General features: G+C 48.5%; 1 protein-coding gene across 3 annotated transcripts in view; it reads left to right on the top strand.

The window, feature by feature from the left end:
- LOC144149193 (delta(14)-sterol reductase TM7SF2-like) overlaps positions 1-17,580 on the top strand; it is a 43,820-nt gene that overhangs the window by 21,080 nt on the left and 5,160 nt on the right. For all 3 annotated transcript variants that reach the window (XM_077680721.1, XM_077680720.1, XM_077680722.1), the window contains 4 exons: positions 1,634-1,829; positions 4,741-4,935; positions 6,266-6,369; positions 12,760-12,879. In XM_077680721.1, coding sequence (XP_077536847.1) covers positions 1,634-1,829; positions 4,741-4,935; positions 6,266-6,369; positions 12,760-12,879 — 615 coding nt within the window. The remainder of the gene's footprint in view (positions 1-1,633; positions 1,830-4,740; positions 4,936-6,265; positions 6,370-12,759; positions 12,880-17,580) is intronic.

Raw genomic sequence — 17,580 nt, 5'->3', positions numbered from 1 at the left:
AATAATGGTTGGCAGTCAAGAAAACCTCAGAAAGCAAAGGGGAGGATGTGGTAGGTCATTGAAACAGGTAAAGGATTTGGAAATACAGAAAGGAAGTGGAGGAAAAATGCCCGCCGGGTGGGAAATACACACACACACCCACACACACGTCGCTCAAATGGAAAGCAACTGCCACTATGCGCCGTCACTGCCGACATCGTTTGCATTCCCATTTCCAGACGTCACCAGCCACCAGCGTGCTATACACTAAAGCCTCATTACAAGAGACACTGGTATAAGGGACGCTCAAACAAAAACGGTTTAGTTCGTTTTCCTATGTTCGTTTTGTTAGAAGCATCGCATACAAGAGACCTTCGTTGCAAAGATGCCTTTCCCGAGTCCCTTAGGGGGGAAGATGGGTCTTTGGGGCCGAAAAATGGTAAAAAAAAAAGTATTTTTCTAAAAAGCGGCATTTTCAGCATCCGTCGCCATTTTCCTATCAGCCTACGAATTTCCTCATCAAAAGGCAGCATATTTTATTGTAAATATCATTTTAAGGTGCACTCTAGAGCTCCCGCAGAATTCGATGGTGAAACAGCACTTTTCTTGCATGCGAAGCTAGCATTTTGCCCTCGGATATCTTGGCACTCAGAGCAGGTACTACCCTTTTTTTTTTTTTTTTTTTTTTTTTTTTTTTTTTTTTTTTGTGATACCGAAATGTGGGGAGCATACAATGTTGAAAACAAGTTGTTCGAATGGAGGCTTTGGACAATTATTGTTTTCAATTGACACCCCTGTGAGCTATTTCTGGCAGAGCATGGGAGGTGTGAAGTTCAGTGTGTTGTAAAATGACCAAAAATAGCAAATCAACACAGTTCTTCCCAACGTTGTATTCTTCAGTCATTTGTCTGCCCAGCCACGGAGTAATAGCCATTCAGTATGGAGAGGTTATTTTGTGATTGTGACCCAGAATAAAGGCAATTAATCATTAGTTATCTCAAAAAATAATCAACTTGCAGAAAATATGATTGCCGATTCGAAATCAGCCCAAAAACACCATAATGCTGTGCAGTTTCACTACAGTTGGTTCGTAAATGAAAAAAATTGCTCTAAGACCAGTCTGCCCCTTTAAATATCTCTTGCAATGCTGCCTTGCTGTACTTGGGTACAACTTAAGAACAATAATCGAAGTTTCCTCTGCGCGGCACAAGGAGGGCATGACTGTAAGTATTGCAATCTCCATGAGTCATCCCCGCAGTTTTTCCAGGCTCAACCTACTGATAAATTCCTGCAGCGATGACAAACAAAGTAGGCGAGAAAAGGCAAAAAGTGTCACGGGCTCAGTGCAACCTCGGTTCAAAGTGCGCGCACGTGTTGACATCCGGACAGGTCACTTCAACGGAGTGGCATGCTATAGGTGGTATTCACTTACAAGTTTACCTGTCAATTTCTTTGCTTCGCCCGCCATCCCGCGGAGCCCAATGTAACCAGTGATGGCGCACTCCCATGGTTGCCTGCATTCATGCCTCACCAGTGAATGCAACGTATATTAGCCACTGCCGTTTTCGACTCGTACTCGAGTATGGTTGTAAGCACGAGGGGAAGGAGAGAGTCTGCCTGTTCTCATGCCCAATGCCTCTTCCCCTGTGTGCAGGAGCAGTGCACGGTGCTGCAGGCGCCGCGCGTCCCCTGGGAGCTGTCGGCGTACTTCCACTGGAAGCTGTACGCGGGCTACGGGGCCTTCCTGCTGCTGCAGGCCCTGGTGCAGGCGCTGCCCCTGGGGCGCCGCGTCCAGGGCTTCCCCTCCAAGGCCCTCAAGCACCGCATCGCCTACGACTACGCCCTCAACGGTGAGGCCCTCTGGTGGAGCCGGAAAGTGAAAACGCCTGTGTGTTCATGACATTTCGGTGCTCGTTAAAGACCCCCCCCCCCCCCCCCCCCCCAGGCGGTGAGAATTAATCTGGAGCCCTGCACTAGGCTTAGTGCCTCATAACCTGCGTGTAGCTTCCGCGCGGAAGGCCCCACACTCTCCCCATCCCTGTCTCTCCCTTTCTGCTCTGGAAATGCCTTTTTCAAGCTGCGATGGACCACACTGATCGAGGAGGTGAGAGGATGCTGAGGGCAGTGTGAGGAGGCACGTAGGACGGGCGTTGATCAAAGATAGCCAGCATCGTCTGCGGTCCACCTTTTACATGCATGCTCCTAGGCAGGAGGCATCAATGGGTCCACTGTAGTGTTTTCGTCTACTTAGTGTTAAGAGTGCTCACGGGTCTTGGGAGCCAAAAAAATCGCGATAAAACCCATTTTTCGATTTAATGATCCGCGTTCGCAGTCATTTTCCACTTCTTGGTAAAGTTTCGGGGCCAAAATCAGCGTATTTATTTGCAAAATGCCAAATAACGGTACGTTTCTGGCTGAAAAACGATGCAAAGCATTGTCTAAAACACTGATTTTGAGCGGCGCACCGTCCTTGATTTGCGCGGCGTAGAGCTGCCATGTTGGTAGCATTCAAAAGCGTGTTCTTCTTCTCCTCCTCCTCTTTTCTCTCTCTCTCTCTCTCTCTTTCCTACTGGTGCGGCATATGGGAAAATGAACAAAACAAAACACGAAATGCACCTGTACTGTTGGTCACTGCTCGTCACGTGATGGAACGGGCACTTTTCATTGGCCCTGGTCACCAGGTGCGGCCATCGTTTTCAACCTGGGCGTGCCCATTTTGGAAAACCCGTCCGGCACAAAGCATGGCAAAACCATCCCGAAAGTTCCGCAGTGCTCACAAAAACGGCAAAAAGGTGCGCTGCAAGCAAGCTTAACACCTTCAGGAACCTTCAGCAGACGTCGAAACCTACCATCAGCCGGCAGCGGATGAAGCGGTGGCTCTCGGCGCGACCACCAACTGTACGACTGATTCTGGTGAAAGCGGCCCGCAGCAGCGAGTACAGCTTGACAGGACGTTTATCACTCCTGACGGTCGCCAACAACTTCAGGGGCGAGCGAAGGCGATGACAGCCAGCTTAACGTGTGTATCCAGCACAGAATGCGAGATGCAAGCATCATTTTGCTGTAAAAATTTCTGCCTACACAGTTTCTTCCAAAAGATGCATAAAAAAATGTCCACGAAACAGAAACTGCCAGTTTCATGTGAAACACAAAAATGCCCTGGTATGGAGTTCTTAGCTTGTTATTTAACAATTTGTGTCACATGCAAAAATGTAATAATGCCCTAATAACGTTTTCAACACTTTGTTTATCAATTAATATCAAACTTTTCACCAGGCAGATGTGCAATGTTTCGCGTGTGTTGCTTACGTTCAGGAGCCTTCGTGCGCGCGTCACAGGAGTGTCGGATTGCTTGGTGGATGTGCTCACTCTCTGACGCTTAGTTTTTCTTGCTGGCAGCCGGACTATGGGGAAGTTTAGAGTGAAAAAAGTCACAGAATGGGAAAAACCAAATACCAAAAACGAATGATCAGTCGCGCATCGCAAAGGCATCTGGTCAGAGCACTGATACTGCAAAGGAAGCTAGCGAAAAAAGATGAAGTGCCGCACGAGCAAAATCATACACAAGGAAGACCCAAGAAGGAAGTAGCTAGAAAGGTGGGGAATCTTAGCTCGCGTGATCATCTTACGTAAGCGCTGTGCTTGCTTTAAATCTTTTTTTGTTGATTTTCTCGGAACCTATTTTTTGACGATTTCTCCGCATGCGAACATTCTAGCTCATTCCTTAAATATTTTTTAGTGAAACTTGGCACATTCTTTCTCACATTAGTGGTTGTGCAACGAACCTCAAGAAATAAAATTGAGCTGCAAGTTTTGATATGGCCACCTTTTACACCAAGGCACACCCAATTGAAATGTTCAGCTGTTTGGTTATTTCATCACTATGCTTCGAGGATTCGTCCGATCTCATTACTTTTGGTTCATTGCACAGGCCAGAGCCTCCCCTAGAGTTTCATGGAGTTAAACTGGAGTTATGAATGCTGGCGCGAGACCCTCATTTAATACAATTTTTAAACAAAAAATATAATCAAAAATAGGACATACTTTATGAGGCTCCCATAGGCATGGGTACGTGGGCACCGTGTACCAACCTCTTCTATGCCTGAACCTGTACGCACAATTTTGAGTGGCAAACTCATTACTCCCCTTTCAACAAGACGACTCGGCCACGAACGTTTATTGCTTCAAAAACGCCCTACCAGCCCGAGCGCGCACGTGCGAGCAGGCTCCCATGGCTGCTTTTTTGTGGCACCTAACCAGAAATAGACCCTTCCACGTTGCGGCATAAAGGATTCGGCTGGTGACATATTGAAGGCTGCTGAAGAGAACGCCGCGAGCTGCCCCATCCTCTGTTAGAGCGAGCAGCTTTCGTCGCGTTGCCCACGGTCGAGTTGAGATGGAACAATTATGAGATTGTGTGTAGTTTTGGTGATAGTGAGCGGATTTTCATAATTCTCACTGGAGGAGATTGCTGGGACAATAGACTTTACCCCAAAATACATTCCGAGTAGTCGATGGTAAGTGCTGCAGGGCCCCTTTAGAAGAACTAGTGCTGACTGTTTGCTGCCGTTTCTAGCGTCCAGGAGATCCTGCCACCGCATCACCGAGAATGGGTAGTAGCTTCGTTGCTCATGGTGTTGGGTGTCGGGGTAGCAAAAAGAGAACGTTCTTGCTGACAGGAGGTGCCTGCTGTTGTGGTTGCGTGTCACTCGGAAACCGCGAAGGCTGACTGTCGACCTCTTGTGCCCTCCTGTCCTCCAGGCTGGGCGAACCTGCTGGTGACGGTGGGGGCATTCGGTGCGCTGACCTACTACGGCTTCCCCGTGACCATACCGTACCGGTACAGCCTGCAGCTGCTGGTGACAACCCTGGTGTTTGCCCTAGTCCTGTCCCTGGCGCTCTTCGTCAAGGGCCGCTGGGCGCCCTGGGAGCACATCTACCCGCCGGGCAACTCCGGTGAGCCTCACTTCGCGTGACGACGATGTGCTGAAGCGGAACGGACAGTTGGGCCAGTTGGCAGCTGTTCATCTTGCCGTTCAAAGCACATACCGTATTTTCGCGCATATAACCCGCACCCCCACTTTCCATCGATGAATAAAAAATATATATATCCCGGCGTGTTGCCCGCAAATTTTATACATAAGAGGATGTAGCAAAGCTATTACTTGAGCAGCATTACACCTTTGTTTATGCAAAAGAACTTACCTAGCTGGCTACGTAACTAGATGACTTGCCGCATACATTTTTTCAAGTTGGTATATTGTTGAGTGGTATGTGCAAAATAAGCACTGTCACTGGGAAACAGTGGCTTAGTCGGTATTACTGCTGTGGGGCATCGCGGCCAAATGCGCGTTGCAGTGAAACAACGCCAAAGAAAATAACTCTCATATAATCCGCACCTCTACTTCATCCTTGAAATTTTCGCACTTTTTGGTGCGGGCTATGCGCGCAAAAATACGGTATTTCTTTTCTTCGTTCTTTGTCCCAGTGCTGTGAGCACTTTGAACACCAAGATTAAGGGGAAGATGTGTGCAGATGGCTCAAGTTGCACCCCTTGACTGCTAAATGCTCCAGTCAGATGAAGTTATTTTTTGTTGTATTCAGTTTTGTTATTTTGATGTTATTTTGCCACGTACGCACTTATTGTCCATGTAATCGGGGCTGTCGGAGCTTTGGCAAGCCACATTACTGCAGCGTTTTTCCAAGCCCCTCTTGTACAGTCATAGACAAGTGAAAATGTAACCACGGAAATATGAATCAGAACACACAAATAGTGCAATTTCTTTCCGTGCAATTGAAATTGTCACTTGCCTTTGTTACAGTAACAAAGGGGACAATGCCCCTTTTCAACCGCACCACTCATGTCCACTATCCGTATGGTTTACTTACAGCAATAATGCATATTTGTCATTATTAATGAGCGTAACGTGTTTGCTTTGAAAAAGCCAGCATGTCGAACCAGTCACTATCATCATCGTAGTCCCCACTTTGATTTTGCCCATTTTGATTCATATTTTCCTGTCCTCATTTCATTTGTGCGTGACTGTACTCGTGCGTGAACTAAACTGAATTTATTGACACCTCATGCAAGGCCCGTGCGTTCAGTCCGCCGTTGCCTGGAATGCAGCCATGTTCCGAGCTGGCTTGAAATTGCGCTAAGTTTGCTTGTCTCATGGTTCATTTTTGCCAGCTTTTTGAAAAACTACACGGATGTGTTTCGGACACTGGGAGCACCGTCATGTGACTCGCGGCTTGCCTGCCCTCGGCCTCTCCACCTCCCGTGCAGGCAACTGGCTGAACGACTTTGTGGAAGGGCGGGAGCTGTCGCCGCGCGTTGGCAAGCGCTTTGACCTGGCCACCCTGTGCTTCCGCTGCGGCCTGCTCACCTGGGTACGTCCTCTCGGAGCTTTCCCGCTCCGAATCGCGCTGCCCTGACGCGGGGTCCAAATGGGACTTCCTCAATACAGCCGACGATGACTGATCATTCACCCTTAAGGGACTGCAGCAAATTGCGTTCATACCTTGCTCACTCGAGGAGCGCACGCAAGGTACAATTGTAGCTTCGCCCACAGGACTAGGGGAACTCAAAAGCCCTGTGAGACCCGTAATTGTAAGTGAACCATGCCTTGGCCACTAGCACTAATGGCGGGAAAAGAAAGCGCGAGAAACTACTAACCAAACAAGACCAAAATGGCAGCTCTACGGAAGACGGCATGGCAGCAGCGTTTTCACAAAGTTGGGGGTTGGTTCCGCGTTTGTTTGTCCTCCAGGAGATGCCGCGGCTCGTTGTATGTTAGTTTTTTTTTTTTTTTTTTACATTTTTTTTTTAATGAATTAGGGGCTGATCATTTTAAAAAGGGTAGTTTATGACATGCACAACCTAAGCACACGGTTTTCGAAAAATAGATTATTTTGCTACTTTTTGGTTTTCAAAGGACGTGGGTCCCGCCTTAAGTTCTGTTATTAGGCAAAGCCCAGCTTCTGTCACCCAGGTGCTGCACCAATAGAGTTGCCTTGCAGCTACAACAAAGCGGGGGGCCTCAGCTAACCTATATTTTGAAGTGGGGTTTTGCAACAGGCGTACATATTGCATACCCAGGGGTGAGACAGCAGCGCATATTGCGCAGATTTGATACAAATTTGTTTTCCTGTGCCAGGCTGCTCCAAAAGCTTGAAAATTGGTAAAATTGCGCCAAACTGCTCCAAAACAGTCTGTGAGCCAACGATTTTAACGCACCCATCAGTTTCAGTGGGGAAAAATGCTTACTGACCACATAATTTTCAATTACCCCCAAGGTGATGCTGTTTGTAAAAATTAATTTACTGATCATTCAATAAAAAAAACCGCATAAAATGGTCCCCGAAATAGTTTTTTCCGAAGTCACAATGTCGGGTTGCTCATGTTATATTCTGTATGTTTTTAAAGGTTTCCCATCGAAAATCATTGCTAAGTCCTGTATAAAAATACTAATGTTTACTGAGGCGACAGAACTTTTTCAAGTTAATGACAAAACGGCAATTTTCTGAACGCCGTGTCTCCGGAATGACATTACGTACGTACACGGGGCGCCGCCATCGTGGTATTGTGAGGATCGGAAAACATGGCCAGCGGGCGAGGCAGTTGCTTGTAGTTCAGGCTAGTTCACTCTAGTTCAGGCAGACCGCTCTTCACAGATTTCTACCGTGCTTTTGGTTATGGGGGTGGCTAGGTTTACATTTAGTTTTATCTGTTACGGGAAGATGCGCCACTCGAAAGGGGGAGTTCATAGAAAACAACGCGGTGCCCACGAATTCACCGCGTTTCGTGTGAGGCGCGGTTCGCGCTTGAAGTGAAATTTCGGACTCATTGTGTTGTTATAAAACGCGGAGTTATTGCTGCCTTTGACAGCGAGCTTGCGAGCGGCGGGAATCGGACGGTCGACACTTCAAAAGGGGCGGCGCAGGCTACATCGCCGAAAAATGTTCAAGCAGTGTCCGATAGCGTGACGGGCTATTTTATTGCACTCAAGTGATAATATTTCATCAATCGTAAGTAAAATATAATGCAAAAAGGGAGATGGCTAAACATATCAACGTTACTGAAATTACGATCGATCATAGTGAACGTGCACCTTAGTGTTTGAAATGGGAAAGCTGGTGGGGTGCGACGACTGTCACCTCGCTTTGCGCAACTTTTGCCGTGGCTCTACACTTGTGCTTAAAGCCGAGTCTGGGATTACAAAAATAATAATTTCGGCATTCCCATGATAATACAAATGCCTTACGATTGCTTAGTTTTTTCATTTGTTATTTTCAACAGAACTCCATGCTATCTATACATACCCCCGTATTCTGAATCCCTCCTCCACTCAAAGTGCTTCCTCCACTCCGTTGAGTGGAGGATAGGGCAACACCTCCACTCGAGGTCTCCAGGCATTTCATAAACGTGGTGACACCGACCCTCCGAGGAAATCCTTCGTTTGGAGGGACCCTCGAGATCGCTGTTTCGGAGGAGCAGCGAAAGGCATCTGGGGGCGAGGTTATGGCAATTTTTTTATTCAAGACATGAAAGTACGCCTAAGAAATATAACTTTTTAATGTTTTTATTTTTTGTTAGGTAATTATACAGCTATTTTAAGAAACATTAGTTTGTATGGTTGAGAGTAGCACGAAAATAACATGAACCAGGTGGACACAACTAGAAATAACTGTTTTCTGGTCTGGCCACCCTGCACACACACTTCGGTAGCAGACGATAAATCTGTTTTGTTTTTGTGCACGCTGCTCCATGTCTCCACGTATCCCGTTGTGTCTCCTGTTCTTTCTGATCCTATCGATTACTATAAGTTTCAGGGCCCCCCATCCGGATGACAGCCAAGATAACGCTATGTCAGCGGAAGGGCTGGAGGTATAGGGCGGTTTGCTTCCATGCGTGACGAGCGCATATCATAGACCGGAATCGCCGACACAGTGAGCGCCTAATTATTTGTTCTTTCGGTTCACGCCACTATCGGCAGCTGAAAGCCGACATAATGTTCAAATTACAAAGTAGTGCGTGTGTAGTTTTACAGGCACCACGGTGAACCCGGTAGAAATGTCCCCCTTCGACAGCACGCAAGCGCGAGGTAGCAGGCGAGCACAAAGCGACGGGCACTTAAAGACTTGGAGAGGGGCGGAGCCTCGCAGCGCAGGCGGCTCGAAGAAAAAATAAAAAAATAAAACTGGGCTTTGGAGCAGACGACACGCTCGCTGGCTTCCATACGGCGATTGTCTGCTTCATACGCACTGTAAGCAGCTTACGGTAGCCGTGTCATAGGTTAGTGTGACACCTTCATTACAGAGCGATGACTTTCGGTACATGACAGCGACAACCTCGTCATTGCGAGGATAAAGACAAGTCCGCACAGATATCTCTGAGCTCGCCCGCTGTCGAAGAAAACATCACGACGCTTCGAATTACGAGTTCCAACCAACGCCTGACGACGCGTATTGTCGGCGGCGAAACGTTGACGAAGGCACCCATCACAACTTAAAATGTCCCAGCGCCATAACATCGCAACGTAACCAGCAGCCGGAACGCAGGGAGCAATGGGTGGCCGCGGTTGCTGGCGTTTGGTTCGGCAGCTCGGCGTTTGGCTCGGCAGCCACCTCGGCAGCTCCAGCTGTGACCAATTTGGTAAAGAGGCACCGCGACACGAATTCGCCCTTGCTGAAGTGCTCAAGCGTATTCAGCCAGTACCTTATGCGCTGACATGGCAAATTCACGGTGCGGAAATCCCCTGAACCTTCATTATATGCTTCGTCAATGCGGGATACATGCTCCGCGAAAGAGGCGAGCGAGCACAGCCGGCTCGAACCGAGAGGAGCGTAGGCGGCCATCTTGAAAATAGTACTGGAGGGCTGCTTCAAGGTAGCACAGACGACACCTTGGAGTTGCTCCTCCAAATCGTGAGCGGCTCCTCCAAATCGCCGAGCGGCTCCTCCGTTGGAGGAGGCACTCGAGTGGAGGTTAGTTTATGAAACCGAAACTCGCTTTCAAGGGTCCTCTCGAGCGGAGGCTCGAGTGGAGGAGGGACTCAGAATACGGGGGATAGAGTCTAACCCCCGTTGCGTTGCGATGTTATGGCGCCGGGACATTTCAAGTTGTGATGGGTGCCTTCGTCAACGTTTCGCCGCCGACAAGCCGCGTCGTCAGGCGTTGGTTGGAACTCGTAATTCGAAGCGTCGTGATGTTTTCTGCGACGGCGGGCAAGCTCCGAGATATCTGTGCGGACTTGTCTTTATCCTCGCAATGACAAGGTCGTCGCTGTCATGTACCGAAAGTCATCGCTCTGTAATGAAGGTGTCACATTAACCTATGATACGGCTACCGTAAGCTGCTTACAGTGCGTATGAAGCAGACGATCGCCGTATGGAAGCGAGCGAGCGTGTCGTCTGCTCCAAAGCCCAGTTTTCTTTTTTTATTTTTTCGTTGAGCCGCCTGCGCTGCGAGGCTCCGCCCCTATTCAAGTGCCCGTCGCTTTGTGCTCGCCTGCTACCTCGCGCTTGCGTGCTGTCGAAGGGGGACATTTCTACCGGGTTCACCGTGGTGCCTGTAAAATTACACACGCACTACTTTGTAATTTGAACATTATGTCGGCTTTGAGCTGCCGATAGTGGCGTGAACCGAAAAGAACTAATAATTAGACGCTCACTGTGTCGGCAATTCCGGTCTATGATATGCGCTCGTCACGCATGGAAGCAAACCGCCCTATACCTCCAGCCCTTCCGCTGACATATCGTTATCTTGACTGTCATCTGGAGGGGGGGCCCTGAAACATATAGTAATCGATAGGATCAGAAAGAACAGGAGACACAACGGGATACGTGAAGACATGGAGCAGCGTGCACAAAAACAAAACAGATTTACCGTCTGCTACCGAAGTGTGTGTGCAGTGTGGCCAGACCAGAAAACAGTTATTTCTAGTTGTGTCCACCTGGTTCATGTTATTTTCATGCTCCTCTCAGCCATAGAAACTATTATTTCTTAAAATACCGTTATAATTACATAACAAAAAATAAAAACATTAAAAAGTTATATTTCTTAAGCCTACTTTCATGTCTTGAATAAAAACAATTTGCAATAACCTCGCCCCCAGATGCCTTTCGCTGCTCCTCCAAAAGTGCGATCTCGAGTGTCCCTCCAAACGAAGGATTTCCTCGGAGGGTCGGCGTCACCACGTTTATGAAATGCGTGAAGACCTCGAGTGGAGGTGTTGCCCTATCCTCCACTCGACGGAGTGGAGGAAGCACTTTGAGTGGAGGAGGGATTCAGAATACGGGGGTAAGAATTCAAAAATGGCCCGTAAAAAGGTAGTGCATTTGGTACCTCGTGATATTCTGGTAGAAAAACTTTATTAAGAGGCTGTTTCAGTGTTAGATACATTCAAAACCGATTAAAAAGTGCTCTTTCCCCCCCGAGTTGCCAAAAATTTGATTTTTTGGGCACCTAAGGTGACGTAATAAATGTCGTTAACTGCTCCAAACCAAGGTTCTTCTGCTCCAAAATCGAGATTTTGCTGCTCCAAAAACTGCTCCCAAACTTGATTCAGCTGTCTCACCCCTGCATACCTGCCAACTCTTGTGAATTTTCTGTAAAACGCGTGAATTTTGACCCGCCCTACGATTTTACGAATCTTGCCTGACATTTTACGAGAAAAATGGCAGCATCTCCACTCCATGGATGATGGCGAGGGTGCGGAGTAAGGGGACTCGAAATGACATCCACGTTGCGCCCCGACCGTCATTCGATTTGAGCCGCGAGTTGCACCTTGATTATTCCCTAAATGAAACTGCAACTCACGGCTCAAGTCGAATTTCGCTTGATTTTCGCTTGATGGTGGTGTGCGGGCGGACATTGGGAAGTCCTAAGGTACTCCGCACAGTTACAGGCGAGGGAGTAAGCCGTTTGACTCTCGGGTACTAATTCACGATCATAGCCCAATGGGTAAGACAACTGACACTAACTCTGTCTGGTCTGCCAGACACAGGCTCGAATCCTGCCACTGCCTGTGTGATTTTTTGCGATTGTACATGCTATGCACACGAACGCGGACGGACATGGTGTGGTCCTAAGGTACTCCGCGCCTAATATTTTCATTTTAGAAAGCAATGGGAAAATCTATTAAGACAACACTGGTACATTGCGCTGCCATGAGAGGGCAATACATCTGCAACTTCTGTCGTCTTCTCCAGATGGGCAACGCATCCATATTCAGAAGTCGCTACCACCTTAGCAAACCTGTTTAAAATAAACAGCACATTGTTCAATGGGCTGGTTAGTACTTCTGTGTTCGTGTTGCTCTTTGTGTGACTGCCGTGTCCGACGCAGTACGACCTGTGGCACGACCGCAGTAGTTGCTTCGCAGACTCGAAGTCGCGATAGTACTGCCAAGTGTTCTTGAAATTGCACACGTCGGAATTTCCATGCTTTGTGCCGTCGAAAAAAGGAGAGAAGTTTCCATTTTGCACCCTATGTGCCGGTGACGTGAACCTTTCGCATTGTGGCAAGTCTGACATCAAGGTGCATGTCGCTTCGAAAAAGCACCAGGGATATGTGTGAGCCGCGGACAACTGACCAAGCCCGACGCGTTTGTGTGCAGTCACAGCAACTTCAGTGCGATTCGTGCAGAATACCTCTTTAATCCCCCCCTCTCCCCTGTGCGCAGGTTTTATGATTTTCCAAGTCACCAGGTTGGCAGGTGTGATTTTGAAGAGGGACAAGCTGACACTTTGTTGCGTGCCCCGTGTTGTTCTGCCCAGGTGGTGCTGCTTGGCTCCATGGCGTGGCTCGAGTACAACACCAGGGGCTGCTTCGACCACAGCTTCGCCCTCAGCGCCGCCTGCCAGTTCCTCTACGTCTGCATGATCTTCTTCGACGAGGTCAGTGCAGGGGTCGTTGGTGTTGATATTGCAGCAAAGGTTGTCCCCCCTTTCCCTTAGTGTGCGTAATATCCTGCTGCTGTTGCTGTAGCTGTGATTGTTAACACCAGGTGAGCACTTGGTGACACCGTGGCAGCGGTCGATTGGTACTGTACTCCGAATTGAGGCCAAGTGGTAGGCTTGGGTCTTACACTGTTTCAGACGCGGAGGCTTTCAGTTGACGTGTGAGCCGGGTCTTGCTCTGCTGCGTCACCATTTTGCACGAATGGCCGTTGCGAGGTTCAGCGTTTGCTTTGCAGTGAGAAAGGCGGCGCAGCAGTATCCATAAACTGTGCTGGAAGAAGTTTGCTTGGGTCGAGTGAGCAAGGATGACTTGCGCAGTCTGTTCACAGTGCCACCAGTGCGGCATGTCTAACATGAACGTGACTGAGCACAGTTGCTGTCTTAGGTGGCTGAAGGGTGCGTGCCGTGGTCCGTGTTTTGATGCGAGGCATTGTTTGCCGAGCGCTCCCAGAGCCCAACGCCCTGCATTTGCACAAAAATGCGTTGTTGGTGAGGTTGACACATTTGATTGTTTTAACAGCGTATATGTGGAAGTAATTGATCGAAGTAAACTTCTTCAAATTTGGCCTTGATGCTACGCTTTGACGTCTCGTGATGTTGTTGGGTGACCGCAGCTTGTCATACAATGGGTTTGATGCTTCTTGGCACGTTGTTGAGCTTGGCATTGTTAGGCTGCAACAATGTTACGGTTGTGGCACCCCTTGTGTGTTTTATCTTTTTTGAAAATTTCCTTGCCAAAACTGCCGACTGAATTTGAACCTCAATTTGAACCTCATGGTCATTGCTGGATTTGAGCCTCATGCTGCAAAGAGCAACTACTCGATGTTGAAAAATTATTTGCAGCACATTCTAAGTCAAATGAACACAGTCATTGCTGGACGTGGGGAGGGGGGGCCCTAATATTAACTCTTTCGGGACCGCCGGAAAAAGTGATGAAAAAGGGAGGTCTCGGTAAAAAATTTTTATTACATGAAGCAAAGGTACCATCCTGCTTTACCATATACCAAAATGCAGCTAATTATATGTTCTTTGACATACAATACCGTGTTTTACTTCAACACTGACGATAGCACCATGAAAAAATCAGAAAGTAAGAACTTCGCAAAAAAACTACTGAAAAAGATAGAAAAAAGCGTAAATCTAAGAATAATTAAAAAAAATAAAATTATTTCAGGATATACAAAATCTAACACAATGCTTTGTTTATTCATCACGAAAGTTTGATGCGGCTAGGTGTAACTGGTTTTTTGTTTTGTGTGTGATTTCTTTGGCACTAGGGCCATGGCTACGTCGTCGCGCAGGTACACGCCGGGCTCTCGGCTCGGCGAAAACTTGATCCGTTTCTGCGCTGGTGGCAGGAGATCACCACAATAGGTAGTTAACACCCTAGCGAACAGATATAAACTAGCCAGAACATATTTCGAGCGAACATACCTACTCCAGAGCCAATTGAAACCGAAACCAACATCCACCTTTGAGCGCGATTCATGTTCCAGGCTGATCGACACCCGAATCCTCACTTGAGCTCAAATGCAATCTCTAAAGTCGCATTTCGACTCTTCACTGCCACTCTCATCGTCAAAATCCACAGTAGAAGGCGAAGATATGCGAGACGAGACGACGCGGATCTCTTATCGCGCTCGCGCGTGAGTATGTTTACATTTGGAACCACCGCCCGTCAGAATAAAATATCTGATGCGTTGCCGCCTGGCGATAAAAAAAGAAACTTCACAAAAGAGAAAACTCTAGTTTTCAAACTATTTCCTAGATGTCGCTAGGTGTTCCATCGAGCGAAAATTTTTATTCTGCAGGCTCGCGAAACCATCGATCATATGTGACCGATGGCCTATAGGAGCGGTCCCGAAAGAGTTAAACAGAAGAAAAAAAAAGTCGCAAACACCTTTATCGTTCTTCACTTGGCTAGGGTGACCAACCTTTGGCCATTTTGCAAGGGAAGCATCGGGACTTGGTTGTAAATTTCAAAGAGGGTAAGGAACCACGGCTGGTTGACTAGCACTCGCAATGTTCACTTCAGAGATGCACTCATCCTCAATTTAAGAACTGCTCAATTCTGCGTCATTGCGGTCTATTTCACTTCTGGACACAAGATAAACTCGGAAACGCCTTCCTTGGAAGAAGATGACAACGGGAAGCATCTTTTTAGGATTTGACGGGCCAGTTGTGCGTGTGTTGCCGCTGCCATGGGAGAAAATGGAATTGTCTAGCAGATGCCTCCATGTGGTGGGGCGACATGCTATCTAAAGGTGTAATTTCCCACTGGCGAGTCACAGACGGTGCAAAGCACCGCTTCGCGACGGCATCACAGACCAGTCAGCTGATCGTGGCCGCCACCAACGAGTGACTTTCTGTGCACCCCAGTTCTCAAATCAACGAGCAATGTGGGACTCATCAGTGCGGAGAAACGTGTTTGAAAGGTGTAAAAGCAAGTAAGGTTCGTAGATAGCTGTGTTTATAGTGGGACGGCAGGCTGACTTGCAGCCTTTTTCTACCTCGGTCGGCGAGTACGTAGTAAACATTGTGGAGTTCAAAAGCTCCAGAACTTCTGCATCTATGAAAAAATGCAAACTTCGCAGGCCGGGATGCGAGTTTTGCAGTGTGAAAGCAGACGTGCGCGTTCGTTCCTTCAATACTATAGAACCCCGATTATACGACTTCCTCGGGACTGTGAAAAAGCGTCGGGAAATGCGGGCGCCGTAAAATCCGAACAGCGACAGTTTCGTTCAAGACCACCCACCAAAAGACTGCACAAAGAATGTTTGGATGTAGGGGGGACAGGCGAGCTGTTGGCGGCATTCTGCTCATTTTCAATCTGGTATTGCTAATTGTATGGGCTGTTTGATCACTTTTTGTCATGGAGCACTTATCTTTTGTCTTCCGTTTTTCTTCTAAACAATTTTGTTCTGTGTTCTTTAAAAGTTCTTTGACCCCTGATCAGTGCAGGAGTTGTGCCCGGCTGTCTTTCGGTGCTACAGTGGAATCTCGGTGATACGAATTCGGTTGATACGCATTTCGTTGTGATACGAATTTTCAAAATTCCCCGGCCAAAATGCATTGTACGCAATGTAAAAAAATTCGGATGATCCGTTCGCATTTATCACCCGGTGCGGGTGATACGAACACGCGAGCCGCGAGCAGATGACTGCGGCGTGGACGGGAGGCGGGAGTGTTTGTGCGGCCGTGTGGCCTTGGTCGCACGCAGGCACAAAATCATTAAGCGTGAACTGCATGGAGCGTTTTCTGCTCACGAAAACGCGCCGCGCACGCCACAGGCGCACTGACGCCACCGCGAATACCACCCGCATGCGGCGCGGTAAGCCGCGGCAACATGGCGGCGTCAACGGCCGCGAAGTAGGGCGGGTGGCTCGACCGACCGCTTCTGACCGCTCTTTAAAGAACAAAAGAAGTTGCTTATGAAGTAAGGGAGCTGATGAGTCCGAAAACGACACTGTAAAGCATCGTCCGCGCGGCTAGGGAAAGCGCCTATCAAATATCCGCCACCGTGGTAAGCCTAAACATATCCGGCGGAGCCAGCGGGCTGTCCGGAGTGCTTTCAAACTGCCGCCAGGAAGAGCGTGCCTCCCCGTTGGCGCAAGTCGGCAGGCTCCTCCCACTGCCGCGCGCGTCGCGCGTCATTTTAAAAACGCGCGCGCAAACGCTGACGCGCCCGGATGGCATGCGGTTCAGGCTTGAGTTCGTGTGCGCGCGTCGCGTCGGAGATGAGCGCGCGTTCTTTTGACGCCCGCGCTGACGATTCAGCCCAGCACCCAGGCGCCAGCCTCTGCCTCGGTTACCGCTAACTGCATTGGGAGGAGCCTCACGACTTGCGCCAATAGGGAGACGCGCGCCTCATTGTGATTGCGGCAATTTCGGAGCGCTAGCAGCAGCTGGCTGGGCCACCTCCGCGGTGGATATTTGGCGTAGATGACATTTTATAGTGCTTCTCCCATACTGTCAGCTCCTTTCCCGCATGAGAAATTTAATTTACACATTGAGCTCCGTTTTAACAAAAGGTTAGAAGCGGTTGCTGAAGCTACCTGCACCTCTTCGCGGCAAGAGCCGACGCCATATTGCCGCCGCCTGTCGCATGCGCAGCACATTTCCATTTTTTCTCGTTTTCTGATGATACGAATTTTCGGGTGATACGAATATTTTTGCCGCCCCTTGAGATTCGTATGACCAAGATTCCACTGTATTTGCTCCCGCTTTTTACCAACAAATTACCTCTAAAGGTTCTGTTTCCCTCGTGCAATCTTCGTGAGGCCATGGGGTGAAACTCGTTGGGTTGCGATCACCTCTAACCTGCGTATGCTGTGCCTGTTGATTGCATCCACAAAGGGGCTGAGAACCCGAGCTGGTGGTGTCATTGAACCGCACTGGTAAGAATGTTGTGTAAAGTGTGCTGCCGCAAGTGCAAAGGAAGCCCAGTGTGTTCTCCCTTGCAAGCTTTGAAAAACACTGCGTGGACATTGGGCGTCCCAAATTCCCCCTTCTTTTAGCGCAACACTCCTGGGTGGTATTCTCGTAACTGTCCCTTTTGAAAACGTCCCCTTTGCGTCCCTTTCATCGTGACGTACTTCCGGTTAAGCAGTGGACGTGGGCAGCATGAAGAAGAGTTGG

The sequence above is a fragment of the Haemaphysalis longicornis genome, unplaced genomic scaffold (assembly GCF_048455015.1).
Source record: "Haemaphysalis longicornis isolate Haplotype H1 unplaced genomic scaffold, Haemaphysalis longicornis Haplotype H1 scaffold_8, whole genome shotgun sequence".
NCBI classification, from domain to species: Eukaryota; Metazoa; Arthropoda; class Arachnida; order Ixodida; family Ixodidae; genus Haemaphysalis; species Haemaphysalis longicornis.
The sequence above is the reverse complement of the archived record's forward strand: the minus strand, read 5'-3'. Positions and strand labels throughout refer to the sequence as shown.